The 24125-nt window shown below is 42.6% G+C and overlaps 1 protein-coding gene across 30 annotated transcripts in view; it reads left to right on the forward strand.

Moving 5' to 3' along the window:
- The window catches only part of LOC105477721 (dedicator of cytokinesis 9), a 298629-nt gene that overhangs the window by 242301 nt on the left and 32203 nt on the right, over positions 1-24125 (forward strand). For 11 of the 30 annotated variants that reach the window (XM_071081085.1, XM_071081090.1, XM_071081083.1 and 8 more), the window contains 9 exons: positions 1286-1422; positions 9731-9846; positions 15514-15651; positions 15767-15949; positions 17644-17757; positions 17878-18093; positions 20740-20797; positions 21680-21748; positions 23105-23211. In XM_071081085.1, coding sequence (XP_070937186.1) covers positions 1286-1422; positions 9731-9846; positions 15514-15651; positions 15767-15949; positions 17644-17757; positions 17878-18093; positions 20740-20797; positions 21680-21748; positions 23105-23211 — 1138 coding nt within the window. Of the gene's footprint in view, positions 1-1285; positions 1423-1973; positions 2018-9730; positions 9847-15513; positions 15652-15766; positions 15950-17643; positions 17758-17877; positions 18094-20739; positions 20798-21679; positions 21749-23104; positions 23212-24125 lie in introns of all 30 variants that reach the window. The other 19 variants (XM_011734482.3, XM_071081086.1, XM_071081089.1 and 16 more) reach the window with 5 other exon arrangements.

Here is a 24125-nt window from a genome sequence, read left to right on the forward strand (position 1 = left end):
CATCTTCTACCTTGACTTAGATTCTCCCTGACTTTGTGCCATGAAGATGGGCAAACAATAAATTCTGTCACAGAAAGGCACTGTGCTGGGCTAGCTTCAGTTTTTGCAGTGACACCTACATCACAAGATGGCATTTGGAGAATATTGTGCCAAGTAGAATAAAATGCCTCACAGCTTAAAACGGTGCATGTGAGAAGCTGCAGATTTCTGTCCCAACAAAATGTTTTAGAATCGGGTTTTGTGAAGTGGTTAACTTAGTTTTTCTCAGTGGATATAAATTTAACTTCTTTAAAGAAAATCTTCCTACTTCATAAGCACCCTGTATATATTTGCATATAAAAGTGTGGACTGCCTTAAAAATAGATGGGCCGAGGAAAACGGGAGTGGAGATGGTGTGACTTTGCTCCATGCACTGTGGAAAGATATGCTCTGCTCTATATGAAAATTGCCATGGGTCTCTGCTGCATGTGAAACAGATCCTGAACTAGACTGTGAACCTTGTACATGTTTGCCATCCACGGTGGTCCAGTTTGATGAACACTGTGCCTTCTTATTGTCCCTTTGAAGTCACCCAGCAGCATGCAGTCGATGATAGTCCATGCATGTCCCTGTTCTCCTACACACAATAACACAGTGAGGGGGACGGTTGGCTCTGGGACAGGGGACAGGTGTCATTGCAGCCCTGGTCTCATTTTCATCTGCTCTGGTGATGGTACACAGCAGGAAGTTAGCTGTTTGATTGCTAACCCAAATCACTCTTCTGTTTTCTCTACTTGACTGCTGACAAGTTTAACAAAGTGTGTGGCTCTTCTCCTTCCTGCTTGGGTAAGAATAAAGGTGTTAAAACTCATATAATCCCTTCCATTGCATGTTTGTTCTCTGTGTCTTCCAATGCATTTTTTAATTAAAAAAAAATACATGTCTTTTGCTCTTTCAGAACATATATAATCCAAAAAGATGAGTGACATTTTGACAGTTGTCAGAACACTAACCATTAGTACTGCATTGGAGTGATGCTTACTTTTTTCAGAGTAGCATCTCTAAAGTACTTTCTAAAAATAAGAAGGTCCCTGCTTTGGCCTGATTTTTGCTCCTGGGTCATCAGGTGCTTTGCCGTGAAGTGTGTGGGAGCTGCCGCCTGCCTGTGTCTCTGGCTGCTCCACCGCGCTCGGTCAGTGCATGGCCATCTCCCTCGTGCCATGTCCTGGCTTCACTAACGCTCCCCGTCTCGCTGCGGTGTAACACGTCTAACTTTTGCTTCTATCCCATTTCACTCATGTTGCAGGAACCAGGAGGGGTTGGGACCCATAGTTCATGATCGAAAGTCTCAGACATTGCCTGTTTCCCGTAACAGAACAGGAATGATGCATGCCAGATTGCAGCAGCTGGGCAGCCTGGATAACTCTCTCACTTTTAACCACAGTAAGTCCCATGACATGCCATCGTAACAGCCAGCCATCTCATGTGCCATCTCAGAGGGGAGAGCCCCAGGCCACACCTATCACATCACCAACTCGATTTTTCTTCCAGCTCAAAGCAAGTAGGATGAAGAGCTCATGGCACAGTTCCCTTCCTTGGAGGAGCGTCCTCAGCATTTGGGAGTGACACAATGTGGAACATGCTCAACTACAGCACGAAACCTAAAAGTGCCTGACCCTTTCCCCATCCCCAAAACAAAACTTAGCTGGGTCCATAGCCAGCCGTTCTCCAGTATTATAAACATAAAGTTTGGATTCATCACCTGGAGCCAACTTGACGTTGGCTTTCCCCTGCGACTCTGAGAACATTCGGGATGGATTTCTTTCACCCCTCCTAATCCCGTGCATGTAATTGATCAAGCGTCCACATTCTGACATTCCAGCTCTGAATGGATGTTAATCCTTGCACTGCTGTGAAAACATAAAGCCCTTGAATCAATTTGTGAGGGTGTGGAAAAGCATCCAATAACAAAGTGACTTTTTCTGTGTTTTCAGTGTGAGAAAGATATCAAGTGTGCTTGGAATTTCTGTAGACAATGGTAAGATTTAATCAGGTTGAAGTCTGCTTACGAGGCCGCTTCACTTGCAAGCCGAGACCTTTTTGTTCATCTTGCCTTCCTAACTTTGGGGCTTTCTAACTTCACAGTAGAGATTCTGCCAAAACAGGGGAGCATATTTTTAATTTACTTTTATCAATCAGCAGAGGGGACAAGGCATCGTGTGCTGTTTCTAGTAATTTAAGTGTTTTATCTTCTTAAGGGTTTCTCAGAGCGGAACACCTGAAAGATATCAACCATACAGCACTTGAAAAACTAATGAGATCATTTATAATAAATCTCATTTCTGCTAGCATTGTGTTCTCTAAATTGTTCCATCTCTTCTCCAAGCATGACACAGCTAGTTATTGTTTTATCTCAACAATTATTTGTTATTCCAAGTGCTGTCTTTAATACATGGTTATTAATATCCTTCCATCATGTCTAATAATAAATTCCATTCACTGTGATTTTTCACACCTTTTTTTAAAATACAGGCCAAGAGTAAAGGCAGTGTTCCCAATGCATTGTATTAATAATAGTTCAAAGTAAGACACCTGAGGAATCAAAACAAAGCAGCTTCCCACACCTCTGCCCCAGCAATGTAGGCATTATAAAGACTGTCCAGGTGCGGTTAAGTGTTAGGAAGATTGGCCGGGCGTGATGGCTCACGCCTGTAATCCCAACACTGGGAGGCCAAGGCGGGTGGATCACTTGAGACCAGGAGTTCAAGACCAGCCTGGCCAACATGGTGAAACCCCATCTCTACTAAAAATACAAAAACTAGTCAGGCTTATTGACACACACACGTAATCCCAGCTACTGGGGAGGCTGAGACATGAGAATGGCTTGAACCTGGGGGGCTGAGGTTGTGGTGAGCCAAGACTGAGCCACTACACTGCAGCCTGGGTGACAGAACAAGACCCTATCTTGAAAAAAAAAAAAAAATCAAAAATGTTATGAAGATAGTCTCTAATGATAAAATCCCAGACTTAATTTAGATAATGTCAGTCTGCCACACGCTGAGTTGGTAGCCATAAAATGCTAGTTCTGAGTTCTACACTTAGCTGTGTAGAACATTGAGTGACACCTTTAAGGCTACAGTACTTGATTTTTTAACATCTTTTCTGTTGGGGCTTTGACTAGCTCTGCAGAAAAGGAGTTGAAACAAAACCAAGAGTGTTGTTATTTTTAGTTTTTCTTTGCCATTTAGTAGCAGAAATTAAATCCCCACTGATAAACAGGATCTGCTGGACCTCCTTTGCTCAGATAATTTCTATAACACAGAGGCTAACTCACTATTGGTTGAAATAAATGCTTAAACTTTGAAGCACTTTTAAAAAAATCATAAGTACACCAGTGCTCCACCTCCAAAGATAGTCATTTAGGAAACACAGGAAACAAAAATTAAATGAATCGTCCACATGTGAATAAATAACCTTAATCCATGCGAATATGTAGCAGCTCTTCCCACTGCAAATGGGTTTTGTGGTGGTAACTTGAATTGGAGGAGAGAGACAGCTGGCCTGGTGCTGCTGCTGCTGCCAAAAGCCATCTTGTTAACATGGTTTATTTCCATTCTGTCTTCCTGCTACCCACAGAGCGCTGTCCTCCTGTCTCCCTCCTCTTTCATCAGTTTTCAGTGGCACACTGTCCTCAGTCACATTTCTCCTGCTTTGCCAGTAAATAACGTGTAGCTGATTCTTCTAGTCCTCGCCTGTGTTCCTACAATTCCTGTTCATCCCGAATTCGTTCTATTATCTCCTAAGTTGTTGCATCTCCTAGAACTCAGCCTTCTTTTATATCTCCAGTTCTCATTATGTGTTTGAGTTGCTTCAGCTTTTCCCTCCACTAGCTCTTTGAGCTCCAAATAGTCAATTCAGACAAAAAAACACAGAGAAGGGAGTGCATACTGTATGTACATGAACATGTATGTGTGTGTGTGTTATATATATGTACATGTTTGTTTACATCTCTACCTGGGTATTTTTTGGGAAATTTATGACCATATATGTCTTTTAAAAAAAAAATTCCATTTAACAACAAATACAATACCTTCTGTTGGGCCAACCAATATGACATAGATCCAATATGTGAGAAAGTTGCCAGGGATCCCCAGGAATCCAAAATGAATTTATTTCGGAAGAGAATAAAGATAGGAAGAGTCCCTGTACATCTGCATTATTCATTTCGTCTCTTTCTATAGAGTAGGAAAGGCTGTGTCAGAACTCAGCTTGACCAGCAGGGAGCAGCAGAGGCCCGTGGGAAATGGAATCCTTTGTGGGTCTGTCCCCATCACCACTGGTAACAGGCCATGGAAGAAGGCACCACAGGCACTTCACATGGAACTCCAGCAAGAACCTGTCTTTACTCTTTAATTTTGATAGGAAATAGGATAGCAAATCCCCATGCCCAAATCCCATGATGGCCAAGTAGTCTTAGCTATTTGAAAAACACCCTTAAAAGACAGGTTTGTTGTTTGGACCATCAGTCAGGTGTATGGAAAATAAACTTTAGAACACTTAGGCATTGACAAATTTAGTGTAATTTGTGCTCATTGTGTATCAGTGGAAGAGATTTGTGTCAAATGAAAAATTGAGAGTGATAGCACAAAACCACAAAGAGAAGGGAGGGTATACTGTAGGTACATGAACATGTATATGTGTATATATGTGCATGTCTATAAACCACATTATGAGGTGAAAACTTAGTGAAATGTGTTTGCAAATAAGTGGTACATTTGCAATATATATATAAAATAACACTATGTTTACTTTGATGTCACGTGTTCTAAGAATACATCAAGTTCATTTGCATAATTCATATTTCCCACTGGTGTAATGCAGGGAACACCAGCCAAGAGGTAGCAGCATGTAAAGAAAATCTGGATTTCTTATAATTTGATCTAAAAGGCAATTAAAGATTACTGGGTCAGGTTACAGATAATATTTCAGATCAGAATCAGAAAGTATTTTCTAACTGAACTGGCCTTGAGTGGCATGTGCTGAGCTGCCTGTGAAGTTCATGTGGACACCTGCAGCTGGAGGTGTGCAAACAGACTGGAGGAGGCCCAGCTGGGGTATTGTCCAGGTCACTTAAGCATGCCATGAGGACTTGGATGGCGTGGCTTGTCGGGCCCCATTTAACTCTGAAATGTCTTTTTTGTCTATGAAGCACAAGCAAGAAAATGAATGTAGGCGATCATTAAATTCCTTTACCGTACATCATATTGAATTAATATGAAAAATACAGAGAATGTAGACATCTCTGAGTTAAAATATTTTCCAAAAGTTTTAAAGCATGGATAATAAATATCTTTAAAATTGGGTAAAATGTGCTTAGATGCTTTAAAAATATACTCAAAATAGTAAATAAATGTTTGTGGCCCGGCACGGTGGCTCATGCCTGTAATCTCAGCACTTTGGGAGGCCGAGACAGGCAGATCACTTGAAGTCAGGAGTTTGAAACCAGCCTGGACAACATGGTGAAATCCCGTCTGTACTAAAATAATAATAATAACAATAATAATAATACAAAAACATCTGGGTGTGGTGGTGGTACACGCCTGTAATCCCAGCTACTCAGGAGGCTGAGGCAGGAGAATCGCCTGAACCCAGGAGGTGGAGGTTGCAGTGAGCCAAGATCACACCACTGCACTCCAGCCTAGGTGACGAAGCGAGACTTCATCTCAAAAAAAAAAAAAATTTTGTTTTAAACAAAACACTTATTTCCTTGATTCTGAGATGTGTTTCCTTGATTCTGAGGCACATTTTTGCACATTTTCTAGTATTTCTGAAGTTGGGTAGATCTTACACATTACATTGGATATGGTAGTCTGTCATTGATTGGTGTTTCTTGCAGTTGATGGAGTCTCAGAGTTGAGCAGGTCTGATACAGTGTACGTTTAAAGTCAGTCATTTGTAATATCCTTACAGAGGACTTTAAGATGTGTGGTGTGTTTAAACCAAGTATTTTCACTTGGGGCCTTTACTTCCTATGAGGTCCCATTTTCGGATGCAACTCACCATTAGGTTTAAGAAAGCCACAGGGAAGAGAAAGCTGATGGTATGACACCCACCTCCTGAAGTATAAACTCTTAGATTAAGCGCTTGTGTCTCCACAAGGCATTCTGAGCTTATTTGTTTTCTTTGTGGATCAAAGGGCAGATATCAAATGATATAAATTTTGCCTTGGGGTATTACTATTTATTCTCTACTCTTTGCCAGTCTGTGAGGAAAACCTTTTTAGCAATAAAAATTGGATGGAAATGAATAATAGATTGTGTAGATGTTGACCAGTTTGATATTTTGCAAAAATGTTTGAACTCAATAAAACCATACACCATAAGTTAATATATATCTAGGAGACTAGGTCTTCTACATTTGAGAGTTCTTTCAGCAAGAAAATTCCTTGTTATTTGGTATTTATATTTTCTCATAAAACTTACTATGTTTCTGGATTCACGTTATGGGCTAGAGGGGGAAAAAGTCAAAATACAAACAAGAATTTTGGTTACATAAAGAGTGAAGGCGGCTATCAAATGGAAGCACCCCCTGTAGGAATATGTCTCTGACCTGCTCTTCTATCCCAAACGTCCTCTGGTATTCAGGAAAGGCGTGTGGCCTCGTGCTTCTGTCCTGCCCACCACATTACCTCTGATGTCATGGTGGTGGGGAGGGAGGGGGTTCACCGATGTGTCAGCATTCTTCATTTGAACCATGCAGGTAATGTGAGTTCGTAAAACAGGGTTAGGTTAATTCAGTGTAGACACATTTCATCCGTGGCCCCTGAGTATTTGAAAGATATGGGGACTTTAGAATAAGTCTCGTCAGAATGACAATAGAATGAAAATTGTATAAATTTGAGCAGCGAATCTGAAGGACCGTAAAGCAGCCGGGGCATGTGTGTCAGAGATAGCACGTCCATGCAGAAATCCCGCAGCTCTGTCCCTGAAGAGCCAGGCTGGAGGGAATCAGTGCAGTGCCCCAGGCACCACGGCCTCCTAGTGGAAATCGGTGTGCTTCACACCGTACTGCTTACTTGCCCGGGTCAAAAGCTGCTTAATCAGCTTTCAAAACGTTGCCAACCCTTAGTTTAAGAAATTTCTCTGCCCCTTCTTGGATTTACTAGCTCAGCTTCATTTTTCTGTGTTGGTCTATACCACGGTGATTGTTGATTCAAGGCTTCCTCCTGCGCAGCTCTGTTCCAGGCCTTGAGACAGTCTCAGCCTCTGTGACCGCTTCAGCCTCTCTATGCTGCCAATTATTTTTAGGGATTTAAAAAAATAGCACTAGCTCAGGAATCCTGCTGATTTCTTAGATGAACCAGTTGAAGGAAAAGCAAAGCATAGCAAAATGTGGCTAAAAGGGCCATTTCTTTTAGATTCCTGTGTGACTCAGGCAAGCATACCAATTTCTGCATGAATCTGACTCTAAAGGAGAGTAGACGGTGTAATAACACTTCCCAGTACCATGTTTCCGTATGTGTATACATAATTATATAATAACTTAATTAGCATAGTCTATTGATGATATGTTTTAAAACAGCACATGGCCAAATTCTAATTTTTAATTGTTTCAGGCTTTCAGCCAGGAGTAGTTAAATTCTATGGGAGTTCTTCAGGCTATCTCATTGGTAACGATCCCCTAGATGCATTTCACCTGTTGGTGATCTAGACCGAGAAAAGGACAGTTCTTTGCAGAGAAAGAAATTAAAATAAAGCCAGTTCCTTGTTAAAATTGAACCCAGACGAAAACTCATTCAGGGCAAATGGTAGCCTTCAGGAAAGGATCCCTTGGACCTGTGTGATCATTTTGGTTGGTCTGATAACAGGTGCTGTATTTTTTGTGTGTGCTCTCTTACCACAGTATGTGATCACTTTAGCAGTCATCATCGACCTGTTTTCCTCTTTCATTGTCTCTGTATCTTACCAAACAAACCTTGCTGAATAAAGTCATGCCTTGGCTTACCATCATGGCAGTTCAAGTGATATTAGTACCCCAACATACCCACCTCTCTTTTCTCTGGGAGATTTCATACCCCAAAAGCAAAACATGAAATAGAACTAGCACGGTGCCAGACGTATGACAGATCCTCACTGAATCTGGAGAGGCGCTGGCCGTCCTGCAGAGTGGAAGTGATGCGATCCGCAAACAGGATCTCAGCACCACCTTGGTCAAAGCAAAGCAGCATTGGATCAAAGCACACAACAGCGTTTCTATCATATTTTAAAAAGCACTTCTGTAGCTTTTAAAGCTCTTCTGTAGCCTTTTAAAAACCCCTCTATAATTCTGACATTTAAGTCAGAATGATGTCATGCTAGTTACTTGCTTTTCTCCCAATAATATGTACTATGATACAGTGACCTGGATGAGGAATTTGGAGTGTAGATTCTGGGTTTTTTTGTTGTTGTTTTTTTTTCCCCCATTACTGGTCTCAAGAACATTCCCTAGGTTTTCTGTACTTCATTTTCTTGATCTGTGTACAAAATGTCCTCCTCTCTGGAGTATTAGGAAAATTACTTAAGTGATAAGCGTTGCTTTATTTTTGCTCCTTGGAGAAAGACATTACATGGTGTTTTATTATATTGCCATCTTTCTTTGTAATCTAGATCAATACTGTAACATCTTTGCATCCCTGTATGTATTTCTGCTAATGCATACCATTTCATAATTTAATATCTCAACTTGTATGTCAAGTTGCATTTATATCAGTACTAAATTGATTTTCCCACATATAGAAGATTTCTGCTTGTATTTAAATTATGTGTGACTAAGCTAAATTTAAATGACAGATTCTTCAAGTCCTTTTCTTTTTCTAAGCATTTCTTTCAGACATGTTGGCTTTTATGCTTTTTCTTAAAGCAAGTAGAATACTATGCACAGCACAGTCAACTCTTGATTATCATTCACGAGCCTTGCTGATAACGGATCCTGATGTTATTGACTTAATACCTCCATAGCACTCACTGTGTGCCAGGCACTGTTCCAAGAACTTCACAAATATTAGCAAATTTAATCCTCACCACAACCCTTTGAGGTAGATACTGTATTATCCCCATTCTACAGATGCGGCAACTGAGGTTATAAAGAGGCCAAATAACTTGCCAAGGCCACACAGCTGGTGAGTGGCAGAGTGGGACTCAGTGAGCAGCAGCCTGATCTCAGGCTCAGTTTCTTAACCTGTGTTGTGCTGCTGCCTCCGTCTACATGGGATACTTTGGAAATCTTAGCCTCCGCCAGCACTCCTGCTGGATAGCAGAATCGATCGACCCCTGTCTTGGTCCAAGTCCTGTCTCCACTGTTTACTGCCTGTATGACTTTAGACAAGTTTAGCCTTCCTATGCCTTTATTTCCTTATCTCTACCGAGGGTTCAACAATGTTCATACTTCATAGGGCTGTTGAGGGATTAAATGAGAGAATATGTGTAAAGTTCATAGAATCGTGGCTGGTATACAGCAAGTGCATAATAAATGTTTGCTGCAGTTATTGCCCTTTCAGAGTGGGAAAAAAGTTATAATTGAATTGAAACCTTATTACTACTTTCTCCCTTCCTTCCCTCTCCCCACCGCCCCCCCCCCAAAAAAGGCAAACACGGAGATAAGCTTCCAAAGTGGGCCTTCTGGTAAATAATCAAAAGTTGACTGTGCCTACCCCATCCTGCCAGCCTTGCCTTCTGAACCACTGGGCAGTAATCTTGTGTTGTAATTCATGCAGGCTACGGCCACTCGGACGCAGATGTTCTGCACCAGTCATTACTTGAAGCCAACATTGCTACTGAGGTTTGCCTGACAGCTCTGGACACGCTCTCTCTATTTACATTGGCGTTTAAGGTTTGTATCAATCAGCTGTACGTGGTCGAGTTTTACCTTCCACATTCATTCCTCTTGGTAAGCTCAACCAGCGTAAACTGACTGTGTTGCATTTGTACTTCCGCAATTGTTTTTGCCCCTGTAAGGAAACCATTAATCTTTAAATTCATTTAATGAAATCATTCCACAGTGAATGGCTTGAATGCCCTGAAATAAAATTTAACTGGTCAGTGTGTGCTGCGTGCTTGGGCATGATGGAAACATGATCTCTGGAGGCAGTTAACTTTTGGCTCAAACCTTGAGGATTATGAATATAGGCACCTAATCAGGCATTTCTGCCTTGAATATCTTTAAATATATCCAAATGTTATAGCATTTAAATTAGATTTTTATGTAGAAAGGAGCAATAAATACAAACACATTCATATTTTCAGTTTTTTTATCAGTTACTACATTAAATGATAAAAATGTTTCGGAGATGGAAAATGAAACTTTTTTTTTAATTGTTTTTAAGTTTTAGCAAGTAATATTCAAGTAGGTGGAGATGGACTCTTCAGCCACTCCTGTTTTTAGGAACCGAATACTTCTCATTCTTGCTAAACGATTACTTCCATTTCTAGCATAGAAAGGAGAAATTGAATGAGTGTTTATATACCATAAATATTGGAACAGTTTGCTTATCTGCAAGGGTATTTGGGAAATAGAACCGAAGTCATTCTCTGCTTTACTTGTCTCCACTACTCCTAAAGCACATTCCTTTATTAGGAAGAATAATGATAGTTTTCCTGACATTGTGTCACTTTATTATTATATACCTTTACTCTCTTCAGACGCCATCCCACTCTTGTCCCCATGAAGCTCGTTCCTAGGAGCCCAGTTGAGAGATGGGGAAATGAGCTTGAATGAAGTGAGCTCAGGGGTAGGAGTGCCTCGTTACCTGGAGCCTCTACTACGGGGGCTCTCAGACTGTGGTGTCCAGGCCAGCGGCCGTTGCAGCCCTGGGAGCGTGTCAGAAATGGAAATCCTTGGGCCACTACTCAGACCCACTGAATCAGAAACTCTGGGTATGAGACCTGAACATCACAGTGGCTCTACTAGAAACATGAAAGAGGCTTTGGAACCTCTCTTTTCTTGTGGGTACTTTTAGTTAAAAATTCTTAGTAAATAGGCAAGGAAGGTTTTAAAAGTAAATGTCTGGCCATGCATACCTGTATCAGTCTCAAACATGAATCATTAAGTTCAGAACAGCAGTGGCAACACCTTCTTCCCCTCTCTGCCTGTGCCCCACCAGGTAAATAAGCAGGAAATTCTGGAGCTGCAGAGCAGCATGGGGTGAGCTCCAGGCACACGGGGCACAAGCGCAGTCTGAGTGCACCTATGAGAACAGTGACGGTTTCCTTACTCAACAGCCTGCAGTTCTAATTCAGCCCCCTTCAAGTTTCTCACTTAATAGTAAAGAAGAGGGGCCTGGTGAAGTGGCTCAGGATTACGCCTGTAATCCTAGCACTTTTGGGAAGCCACGGAGGGCAGATCACGAGGTCAGGAGATCGAGACCATTCTGGCCAACATGGTGAAACCCCATCTCTACTAAAATGCAAAAAAAGTAGCTGGGCGTGGTGGTGTGTGCCTGTAGTCCCAGCTACGGGAGGCTAAGTCAGGGGAATCGCTTGAACCCAGGAGGCAGAGGTTGCAGTGAGCCAAGATCACGCCACTGCACTCCAGCCTTGCGACAGAGCAAGACTCCGTCTCAAAAAAAAAAAAAAAAAAGAGTGGTAAAGAAGAGAATTTGTCACTATTCCTGGAACTCCAGGAAATATCTGGCCTCCAGTCTGGGAATGGGAAGGTAGTAGGGGCTCAGATGTGAACTCCAGGTTAACAGTAAGCACTTTTACCTGTGTTTGCTCCTCACTGGTCCTATGGCAAAGGGCCTGATCCCTGAGACACCCAAGGAAGATTGAGCTTCTAGAGCTAAGGTGATCTCTGTCCAGGTTTATATGCCTGCATGCAAAAAATGTTTCCGGTTTAAAGCTCAGCACCCCCCCCCACACACACACTGGAAGGTAGGCGAATGGATGGTGCGCTCTGTGGCATTACTGGATGTTGGGCCGTGTGGTAAGACAGTCTTCCCTGGCTTAGACTCACAGATACGAGAGGCTCATTAGCACCGCAGCCACTGGGATCTTTCTTTGCAAATATTTACTCAGTTGAGGTATCAGTTGGACCATATCAGAAGAGATAGAACAGTGAGTGAGCTGGCATAATTCAAGAAAGTCATCTTTAACAGGTATAGCTCTGTGGTTACTGACTCTCTTAATTGGCTACATCTAATAGATTGCCAAAGACAATCCAGAACTCAATTTCCTAGTAAGATAAAATGTTTGAAAGATTTAAGCCCAGAATTCTGGTTATTATTATTACATTAGCTTCCTGCTATGTACTGAGTGCCTTCTGTGCCTCAGGCATTAATCTTCATAACGGCTCTGCCTGATAGATCGAATTATCCCACATTTTATGGATGAGGAAATTGTGGCTGGGAGAAATTAGGAAATTTGCCCAAGATCACTACACAACTGGTCTGTCCAAAGGTCTTGTTCTCCACTAAGTCAGATGTGTGTGAGTGTGCTTGTGTGTGAGAGAAAGATGGAGCTGAGTAAAGATCGAGGTATTTGAATGATCTCTTATGCAGACAGAAGAAAAACATTACCAAACACTTAGCAGATATCAGATATATACAAATCTGGACACATTCACACATGTTATCTCACTTAGTACATAAAAGGGTTTTTTTTGTAAACAGATTGTCACATGCAGAAAAATACGGTTTTTCTAATGTCTGTTATTAACACAATCCCAAACCAATGCTGGCCTTCAAGTAGTTTATGATATTTTTAATGTGTTCACAGATTTAATCTGTAAATGTGTTTTTAGCAGTTCCATTTAGTACCTCTTCTTGATCTGAACTGAGCAGTGAGAACTAACACATAATCAGGAGCAATAGGAACCAAGACAGGGAGGAGCACATGGGCAGCCGGAGGCTTACAAGGCAGCTTGTGATCTGCTTTGCTCAACCATGAGCCTGGTCTGCAGACACATGGGGCTTAGGTCATCTTAGTGATTGGCAAGCATCTATAACAGAAATGGCTCTTCTCCAAACTGATTTTTTAATGTTATTTTACAATAATTGTGTACATAATGATAAATGCTGTCTGACTGGGAAGAGTTTGCTGTCTTAAATTAACTTTGTTCCAGTTACCTCATTTGGACACCCAAGGTTTGTTTTCCTCTGTGTTCCTGGATCTTTTAGAAGTTACTGATGCTGAGCATTCATTTGCTGAAAGGCACGTCTCCTGGATTAAGCTCCATAAGAGACCATGTTACAATGGTCAAACCTGAATCCAAGACAGAGAATTCCTGGAGAAGCAGTCTCCACTTTATTGCTAGAAATAAGCCATGCCTTTATATTATTCTAATGTGTCATTTAATTTCCTAAGTGAAAATTTCCCATCTTCAGCAAGAGTCTCTAGGGATAAAAAGATAGAAATAAGATACCCTGCCTTGTTATCTGTGGATATTTCTGAGTGGAACAGTTAAGGGTGATTTTTGTTTTGCTCTTTTTGCCCCCTGTGGGCCTTTCTGAATGTTCAAAGATGTGTTTGTATTTAGTGTATGTTACCTTCTATTTGATGAGAAAGCAGCAGGGAGACACAGAAAAAGAGGGAAGAAAAGTGACTGGAAAATAAAGGCAAGTAGCTAGGAAACTGTCCCTTTTGTCTGGGACAAAAGGTCCTTTATTCATTTAAATGGAGGTTATTTAAGTCTTTTTTAAAATAAATTTTATTGTATGTATTTGAGGTTTACAACAGGTTATGGGATACATAATGTAAATGAGCTTTAACTCCATTCTTGCAAACAAGTTTTGAGATGAGAGCTGAAGAGGACTAAATCCTGAAAATGAGAAGTAAAGGCCATGACCGTAGAGAGGGAAAGGAGGAGAAATTGAACTCAAGTAGAGAAACATGGGAAAAATAGAGAAACATTAGAAAAATGGGCCAGTTCAGATAGCAGAACTGGGAAGCTTGGGAATTTTTGTAGAAACCATATCTCCTGGATAGCAAAGAGTGCTAAGAAAATGAAAGGTCACCTCCAGATTCACCCAAAACTTAATCCAGTTATAATTAGGAATGTAAATACATTGGAGAAAAGCAAGGCTTTCAAACTACAGCTCCTGAGAAAATGGCGTTCATAGATAAAACTTGTAAGCAGTTCCTCAAACACTGGAAATCACTTTTGTGTGTGTGTGTGAACAGCTGCTCATAGTTGAGAATTAGATCATATTCATTTAAATAGTTGTACTTTCTGCTCATTAAATTGCTTCCCTTTCACATGATGGAGTTCAATATGGTACCGTAGTATTTCATGATAGAAAGATCACTGTGAATTCCAGGTGTTCTGTCAGCTGTGATATATCCACAATTCACTGGACCTAAAAAAAAACAAAAACTTACTCCTTGAGGAAAAATTTCCCTCCAACAAGACAAGGTAGATGTTGCTCTGAAACTATGACTGCAAGCATAATTTCCTATGTAGCAAAATCATATGGACGTAAGTTACCCCTGTTCATTTGGCCGAATTGTAAGATTGGTTTGAGATACTGGCCTCTTGACATTTTCTTTTCTTTATAAATGTCAAATCTGCCTACTTATGCAGAATGCACACACATATCGTTCCCCTGCAGAGCTTTGTTCAGACAGCTTGTCCATGTTGGAAAGCGGTGCTCTTCAGTGTCGTGCACATTTAGACACGAAGCTCATCCTGGCTGCTTGCTGGGCCACACCTCTAGCTGCTATGTATATTCTGCAGTTGATGGGAGTTGTAGCCAACCAGGCTTCCAAAGTGTTTAATTTGTGTGAATTTTCTACTGACATGAGGAAATCTTGAGTGACTAGAAGCAGATTATAGTCTTCTTTTCTTTGATAAGTAAAATCCACAAATGTTAAAACCGTGCTAGATATCACCTACTGAGCTAGACCACAGTACGCATCAGATGGTTTCTCCACTTGATCTCACGTCTTCACAGTCACTGTTCAAGGTCAGTTTTAGGGTCATCGTTTTACAGATGAGGATGCTGAGACTCAGTTTACCTGGCAAATTCACACCCATAATAAGTGGTACCTGACCAAAGCCTGTACATTTTCCACCTTCCCAAACTCTCTGATTATTCATAACTTAGCAGAGTGCCTTAGAGGCCCGGGGAGACCACCTTTCCCTTTTCGAAGCCCTGGTTCATATACCTTACTTGAGTATTTTTCCCCATCTGTAATTAACGCATACCTGTGATGGCACTTCCCTGTTGGAATTAAGATGTCACAAATGACACCTCTGTATCAGCTGCTAGTAGACAGTAAAAATGAGTACATATTAATAAGTAGAAGCCCAGTCAGTACTAAGCAAGTGTTCCTTTCAACTGTATTATAATTTGCTGGGAGGCTTAGCCTCAAAACATAAATGTATTGATAGTTCGTTCTACAAAAGAATTCTGTACTTTCCTAGAGGATTCAAGGCAGAGTTTGTTTAAAGAAGTGTAAGTTGTCTTAATACTTAGAAAATGTACTTCTTGAGCCTGAAATTGCGTGAAACCTACTAGAGGTGACTGGTATGTCTAACAAAGCCGTCGATGTCTGTTTTCAGAACCAGCTCCTGGCTGACCATGGACATAATCCTCTCATGAAAAAAGTTTTTGATGTCTACCTGTGTTTTCTTCAAAAACATCAGTCTGAAACAGCTTTAAAAAATGTCTTCACTGCCTTAAGGTCCTTAATTTATAAGGTAAGTTGCTTCATGGGTGATGGTTAGAAGTTTTCCTCCTTCCCCCGGAATTGAAGGGTACATTACCAAGCACTGACCTGTCTGTGGTTTATCTGCTTCCTCTCATCCTGTCTAGTTTCCCTCAACATTCTATGAAGGCAGAGCCGACATGTGTGCGGCTCTGTGTTATGAGATTCTCAAGTGCTGCAACTCCAAGCTGAGCTCCATCAGGACCGAGGCCTCCCAGCTGCTCTACTTCCTGATGAGGAACAACTTCGATTACACTGGAAAGAAGTCCTTTGTCCGGACACATTTGCAAGTGCGTGTGGTTTAGCTTTCCAATAAGGATTTACTCTGTGCAATCCTGCTGTATCAGGAAAACTTTGAGTATCACATTGACCAATTTCCCTTGTCGTAAAGATACTGCAAGATCTGGAAAACTGGGAAGCCACATTTGCTGGCTTGGTTTACTTCACACTCCATTACTGTAAGATCTGGGCCCGAGATGCGTTCTGTTGGTGAATTGACATTTAAATATTGAATCAATATCGGACTGATTAAAATTCCATTGCATTTTCGTTTGAACTTGTATGAAATATGCAATGGGTAGGCTGTCCTTTGCAATACTTTATCAGAACATGGATATATTAACTATGCCACGGGGGGGCTCTGTCTTATCTAATACTCACATAGGTATTAGAACCTATGTGAGGATGCTTAATAGTAAACCTTTTAGGTAAGAAACAAAAAGCCCAACTGAAGTGGTTCTTTTCTGTCCTCTATCTACTGACACATCTGCTGTCTCTAGAGTTAAAGCATCCTAAATTCTCTGCTCTGAGAGCCAGCCAAGATAATGACCAAACTACTGTATTGTTGTAAACTCTCTTTTTCTACAAACACATGGTAGGGATCCCTCTTCCATCTCTGCATTTTACCCTTTTTTTTTTTGGAAACAATATTTGTGGTCCACGTAGCATTCATGGATACAACCATGAACAAAACCACCCTCTCCCAGCCCTCATGGAGTGTAGTCTAATGGAGGTCACAGACAAGCTCTGGAACTCTTAGAACACAAGTGTGACCACTGCTGTTGTAGAGGAACTTGAGTGGATCAGGAGGGGCACCTGGAGGATGTGAAGGATGCATAGGGCTCATGGTTGAAGAGTGGTGAGCGTGTTCCAGGCCACAGTAAACCACGGGGAAGCACTCGTCTGGGGAACTAGACACGTTCCTTACTGCAGAGTTTAGAATATGGGTGAGAAGGAGTTGAGGAGGACCCATGGTTGCATATCCAAATCGTGGCGTATTTGGACAGATCTTCTGGACTCCAGTGTTGGTGATGGGTCAAGGCTAGTCTAGACCTCAGCTAGGGAGACCATTGTCAAAGCTAGGTCAGAGAGGATGCTCTCCTAGACCAGGGATGGTGAGGTCAGAAGGAAGAGGAGATTGAGTTGACAACATTTGGTGACCAATTGTACGTGGGTGTGGTGAAGGAAAAGGATAAATAAAGATGGCTTCCATGCTTTAGCTCAAGCAATTGGGTAAAGGCAGTGCTATTCATAGAGCCAAAAAAAGACAGCGCCCCTCCATGGCATAGTTAATATATCCATGTTCTGATAAAGTATTGCAAAGGACAGTCTACCCATTGCATATTTAATACATGTAAGTTCAAACTGAAAACTGAGAAAGAAATCATGTCTCCCTCTTGGTTGGAGAAGGTATAGGTAAGTGGATGGGCTTATCTCATTCTCCTCCTCCCTTTGCTCTCCTGATCGGCATTTTGCTTTGCAAACAATGTTTTTTAAGGCTAGCAGAATCACTTTCTGGAATTACTCTTAAAGGGGAAGAAAGTACCTCAGACATTGTTTCCCACACTGGAGTGACCCCTGCTCAAAGCACCCCCCCAGCCCCCACTGTCCCCTGTCCTCAGGCACATCCTGAATGAACACAGAAGCCCAGCCTGGGCAGTCATTTGAAGGCAAATTGATTTGCTCATGTTTGTGTGTCCCTAAGGTCATCATATCCGTCAGCCAGCTGATAGCAGACGTTGTTGGCATTGGGGGAACCAGATTCCAGCAGTCCCTGTCCATCATCAACAACTGTGCCAACAGTGACCGGCTCATCAAGGTGGGTAGCCTGGCCCATGTTAGTTTCACCCCAAGACTCTGCCTCAGCACCTGAGGTGCATATGGACAGGCAGAAAACAGAGGAAGCCACGTGTCCTTTCTTCTTCCACCCTTGTTTTAGCACACCAGCTTCTCCTCCGATGTGAAGGACTTGACCAAAAGGATACGCACGGTGCTAATGGCCACCGCCCAGATGAAGGAACACGAGAATGACCCGGAGATGCTGGTGGACCTCCAGTACAGCCTGGCCAAATCCTATGCCAGCACGCCTGAGCTCAGGAAGACGTGGCTTGACAGCATGGCCAGGATCCACGTCAAAAACGGCGATCTCTCAGAGGTAGCCCTGCCACCCGCTTGATCGGGTTTTTGATTAAAAAACAGTGAGGCCCCATTCACTAAAATAAGCCAGTTTTGAGAAAAATTATCCCATGAATCAAAAACCAATTAAAAATATGCAAAACTTTAAACAGTATGAGACTCAGGGTGACTTCATAGTTAGTTGAACATTTTAATAATTTAAAACAAATTGTAAGAGGTTATTTTTGCCACTGAAGAGCATTGTTTAAGCTCTTAAACCTATTCATACAGTTTCCTGCTCATTAAAATACACATCAAAACTCCTCTGTAGTTCTAAAATTCAGCTATTTTATGATAAAATGAATTCCTCCTGTTACTCAAGGTCATGACAGGTGTTGCTTTCTCCTGCGTGAGGTAGTCCATTTCCTTTTGTGGATGCAGTAGGTATTCCAGCACTCCCTTCTCTGCAGAGCTGATGTGTTTCCATATGTAGACTGCATGGCTGGGAGTTGGGTGTTTGGGCTCCAGTGCAAGTAATATTGGACTTTGAATCCAAGATCCAATATTAACTAACTCTGACATTGAGCCAGTTTTTTAACCCTTCTGTTGCTCAATGACATCATCTGTAAAATGGGGAATTGGAGAAAACAGTTGGCTGTAAAGCAGTCTGTGCTCCCAGGAGAACTCATTCAGTGTCTGTGCCTGAGATATTTAGGTATGATGGACGGTATTACTATAGCAAGCAAGTTTTGACTTTTAAACTTGTATAACCGTTTGAATTAATAAACATACTCTAAGTCTGAAAATTTTAACTATATTTACATATTTATTTTTCAAGGAGTTCAATATGCTAAAAAGTACACATTAACATGACAGTTTTGTTTGACTATAAATTTAATGTAAACCGCACATTGGCCATAATAAAAAGGAATAACTAAGAGAAGTAATTTTTCTATGGTTCTAAGAATTTAAGATTCTTTAATGACCTATGTGGCCTCGGTCTCAAGAAAAAAAAAAAAAAAAGCGGCCGGGCGCGGTGGCTCAAGCCTGTAATCCCAGCACTTTGGGAGGCCGAGACGGGCGGATCACGAGGTCAGGAGATCGAGACCATCCTGGCTAACACGGTGAAACCCCGTCTCTACTAAAAAATACAAAAAACTAGCCGGGCGCAGTGGCGGGCGCCTGTAGTCCCAACTACTCGGGAGGCTGAGGCAGGAGAATGGCGTGAACCCGGGAGGCGGAGCTTGCAGTGAGCTGAGATCCGGCCACTGCACTCCAGCCTGGGCGGCAGAGCGAGACTCTGTCTCAAAAAAAAGGAAGAACTCACTGAGCTTCAGCTGTTCCTCTGTGAATTAGTTTTACGTGGCTGCCGTAACAAAGTACCCAGACTGAGTGGCTTCACACAGAAATGTATCCTCTCACAGTTCTGGAGGCAGAAGTCCAAGATTGCAGTGGCAGCAGGGTCGCATCTCCGAATGTCCTCAGGGAGAACCTGTTCCATGCCTGTCCCTGAGCTCTTTGTGTGGCCAGCAGTCTTGATGTTCCTCGGCTTGTAGCCACATCCCTCCAGTCGCTGCCTCCGTGGTCTCGTGGCATCCTCCCCCATGTGTCTGGGTCCCTGTGTCTCCTCTCCTCTTCTGTGACACCAGTAATGTTGAATTTAGGGCCCGCTACACACCAGTATGACCTCATCTTAACTAATTACACCCACACAGAGCCTGTTTCCAAATAATATCACATTGTGAGGTCTCAGGGAGGCCATAAATTTTGGGGGAACACCACCCAACCCAGTATACCCAGTGAATAGGGGATGAAAGCAGCTAATTTATAAGACTTCTTACTGCGCTTGCCGTGTCTGGTTTTGTGTATGTGCTCAGAAACCCGTCATGTACTTTCCTGCCTGTTCAGTGCATGTGACCCTGCTGTGCACTGCAAGAGGGACACACGTGGGAGGCATGAACTCTGCCTCTGAGGACTGGACAGTGCATAACTCCACTCTCCAACAGACTTCTCTCTGCACACATCAGAGTGCATGCCACACTGCTGACATTCGTTGACACACGTGCACATGGAGCAGCCTCCGCCGGTGTCTGTTGGCTAGCTAGGGGTGAGGGTCTAGATGAGGGCGCCACGCGGTGGCACTCACCCCGCTGACAGGCACAGAACCGCACACATTAGAACCTTGCAGCAGGTTCACTTCCAACAGCTGTCTTTGATCTTTATAACACCATGGCAATTTGGTGAAAATAATTTCTTTTTTCTTTCAATTTAAGATATGTATAATGTTACCGATTTAAGGTTAAATTATGATTTTTATTTAGAATTTTATGTTTGGAAACAATTATAACTTGCTGTTAATTTTTAAGTCAAGCAAAAAATATATTAGCACCTGAAATTTGGAAAAGGCTGCTTTTATCTTTTACTTTACAAATGTAATAATTCTATATAGAAACAAGTTTTAGCAAATTTACTGCCATTTATCTCAACTCCCAATTAATTTCAAATTTTCAGCTTTTGTGAGTGGCTCCACTCCTTTCAAAAGGGAAGATGTCAGCTATTAGAAACACTAGCTGGTGCATTGAGATCTAATATATACGTTCATACATTGATTAGATTTCTGTCTGTGTGGGACATTACGACATGCTGTTATGAATGATGATTCTGAGGCATGTGTCTTCTATTATAGGCAGCAATGTGCTATGTCCATGTAACAGCCCTGGTGGCAGAATATCTCACCCGGAAAGGTAAGGAATTATTCCCATGTTTTGTGACATTAATTAGTATAAAACCATACAAAGCAGCAGACAAGTGAGAGCCATTCAGGAAGATTGGAAGGTGGGAATTTGTGTGTTTGTGAAGTGTATTCGTTGTTTTATCCCCTGGCCTGATGTTTGCTTGAATTGGTGGGCACAGCAGAAATTCCAGGACCAGACAGAAAAGTAGATGACATGTTGTCATGTAACCTCCTCTGACAGCTTCACTCTGCAAAAACTAGTTAATGAGTTTTGCATCTGGCCAAATCTAGAGCTAAGAAGATACTTTTCCCTTAAGATAGTTCCCACTGGAGCGATTAGGCAATCAAGAAGTGGTAACGGGAGATGATCAGACGGCATTTCTGCAACGCAGCCCAGCTGGCTTGATTGTCTGAGAAGGCAGCCTTTCTGGTGGAAACCTTGTCTCCCAGAGGACGGAGAGGGGGCAAGGCGTGATGCTGCATTTGTGCACTCTGCGTTTGTTCCCAGATGAGCAGGCCGTGAAGTCTTTCACAGGTTCCCTGTGGTTAAACAGCAGGTGCACATTTCCACTCCACAATCAGCACAGCCCCAAATGGTGACATTTATTTTTGGAATACTGAGGTTCTTAGAAAAGCTGGTAGTCTGCATGAGTTACATGGGAGAAACAGCAGCACCAGATCTGGGCTAACGAGGAATAGACGTACGAAGTGAGAAATAGTGTGAAACCAAAGATGCCGAGGCCACAAACTATATTTCTGGTGCAGCTGGCCATTCGGAATGAAACAGCAGAGCCCCAAAGAGAAAAATTTGGAAAGGGCTCCATGTTCATTTAATACCAGTACTATTTCCTGTCGAGACCTTTTATCAGGTGATGCATTTCCTCATGTTTAGAAGCAGTCCAGTGGGAGCCGCCCCTTCTCCCCCACAGCCATAGCGCCTGCCTGAGGAGGAGCCGGGGAGGTGAGCCTGAGGATCAGCCCAGCCCCCGGGGACCCCCTGCCTGGTCACCTGCCCTCCCGTGGTGGGGGATTTGCCCTTTCAACTTTGCATGGACAGACTTCACTCTCCTTCCCTCTGACTCTGTGGCTCTCTGGTTGGCTGGTGGTCTATTCCCGTGGGCACAAGAGGAAAGCACCTTGGCCACCACTTTGGTTACTCCACTGGCGCCGAGTTAGTGGTGAAGTGTACTCCGTAGCCTAAAGCAGTGTGGTTGGTTTTTAATTTTCTAGTTTGTATGTTAATGTATCCTCAAGCCCCTAGATTAACGCTTTTCATGGGGGACTCTTGTTTCCATATAACAAATAAAAACTAAACGGGGATAGTGGCAGATGCTAGGTAATCCATGAATAGTGTGGAAACCTGGGATCATGTGCAGCAGAAAAATCTCTGACTTTAGGATCTACGTTTTCAAGGCTTGATTTCAAAATGCCCTGTGTTCCTCTTTCTCCCTAAATGCAGAAGTCTCAATTCAAGTTTTTACTTCCGTTTTATTTTATTGTGAACAGTTATCTCAAAATAGAGTAGTGGAACATCTCATGCCCTTCTTCACTTGATATTTTGCATAGCTGACATGGTCCAACAGACGTAAAGCTGTTTTCCAGTGACTGTGAGATGAGGAAAGGTCCTGAATGGGCGGTCATTGCTTCAGAAACATCCTTATCCCAGACAGTGATCCTGCCTCTAAGCTGACACCCTTTCCCGTTGGAGAATCAGAGTGCCCAGGCATCCATGCGCTCTGTTGATGCAGCCAGCCACCTACCCCAGGGCTGTTGGGGTGGGAACCAGCTAAGGCAGCCTGTCTGCTCACCATTATGGCCACGGAGCTACACCTGGGTTGTGTGGGGAAGCTCTCATCTGAGACATGTGTTCTTCCCCGGCCAGAGTGGGTGAGGTGGCAGCTTGAAGGAAACAGGTCTTTTTGAATCATACATCTCTCTTGTATTGGCTTTGCCTTCATTTTTCTTATCTCAGCACAAGTCGTCCTACCAAGTCAAATTTTCACATATTGTTATTTTACTATTAATTTAATACCTATTCCTCAGTTTATTTACAGTTTAATATTTAGAGATTGCATACATTTTAATCCAGGTAGATAAAAAATTAAAAAGGGATAAGGAGAAGAAAGTGAAAGAGGTGAGGGTTCCCTATAGGGACGAAAAGCACACAGGTACCCCCGTGAATGCTGGCATGGTGCCTAAGAGAGTTCAAAATCCGTTATTTCATTCAACACAGAAACACACAGGGCGGGAAAAACCCTCAAGGTTCACCCATGTTCAGGTTCCTAACTCTGACTCTCCCTCCTCCCTCTCTTCCTAGGCATGTTTAGACAAGGATGCACCGCCTTCAGGGTCATTACCCCAAACATCGATGAGGAGGCCTCCATGATGGAAGACGTGGGGATGCAGGATGTCCATTTCAATGAGGTGCGTGCTTGGACTCACGTGGGCTTTCAGGCACTGGGGTATCTGGGAGCCTGCTGTTTGCATTGCTAGTGCATCAGACCAGGGCTTTTTCCTCCCTGTAGCTGCTGCTTATACACGTAGTTCTAACTGAGATGATTCTCCAGAAAACTGATGCAGAGCAGCAAAAGCTTCTGCCGTTCTCCTCTTCTAGGAGTGCCTCCTTTTCTTTGGAAAGAGGTTGTGAGGGGTTAGATTGTAGTGAAGTGAGGCTCAGCACTTGAACGCATCCAGTAAAAGTTCCAATATATTGGTCATAAAATTTCTCATTCTTTATAGCAGTTAATTTCTCTGGCTCATGAGTTTTCTTGGTTTTAATCTGACTTTTAAATTAATGTCTCCAGCACCAGTCGTCTCCCCAGGGCCAAACTCAAAGGCATGAGAGGCCAGACTTGGGTTCTGGTCATAGCAACCCCTGTCTAGGGCCTTGGTCCCTGCCTTGCTTGTGTGCTGTGGCCCAGGTCCTATGGGCCCTTAGGAGACAGGACCACCCTGTCCCACCCCCCACAGAGAACAGCAAGTTTGACATTAGATCACCATAGCAATTTCTGCAAATTCTAGTTTCTTGCTAAAACAGATTAGCCTTGCAGCCACTTATCTGTAACTGGAGAGTTTTGAAATAAAACTAGATATTTGAATAAATGCCAGTTTTCTGCTGGCATTCACTCTGTTTCCTTTTCCATGCCTATCTGCCTGAAGGGTTCTTTGTGTGCACCTGCCTCCATTCAGCCCAGGGCAGAATGAAACAGCTGAGGGAAAGCTTTTTAATCCTGCCCATGTTTTAAGGAAAATGAAGTTGTCTAGTTTCTCCCATGGAGTGGAGGAGCAAGCCAAGAAAGGAGTCAGTCTCTTCTGCCTCTGCTGCACCTGCTTCATCC

Source organism: Macaca nemestrina, chromosome 16, assembly GCF_043159975.1.
Source record: "Macaca nemestrina isolate mMacNem1 chromosome 16, mMacNem.hap1, whole genome shotgun sequence".
Classification (NCBI taxonomy): domain Eukaryota; kingdom Metazoa; phylum Chordata; class Mammalia; order Primates; family Cercopithecidae; genus Macaca; species Macaca nemestrina.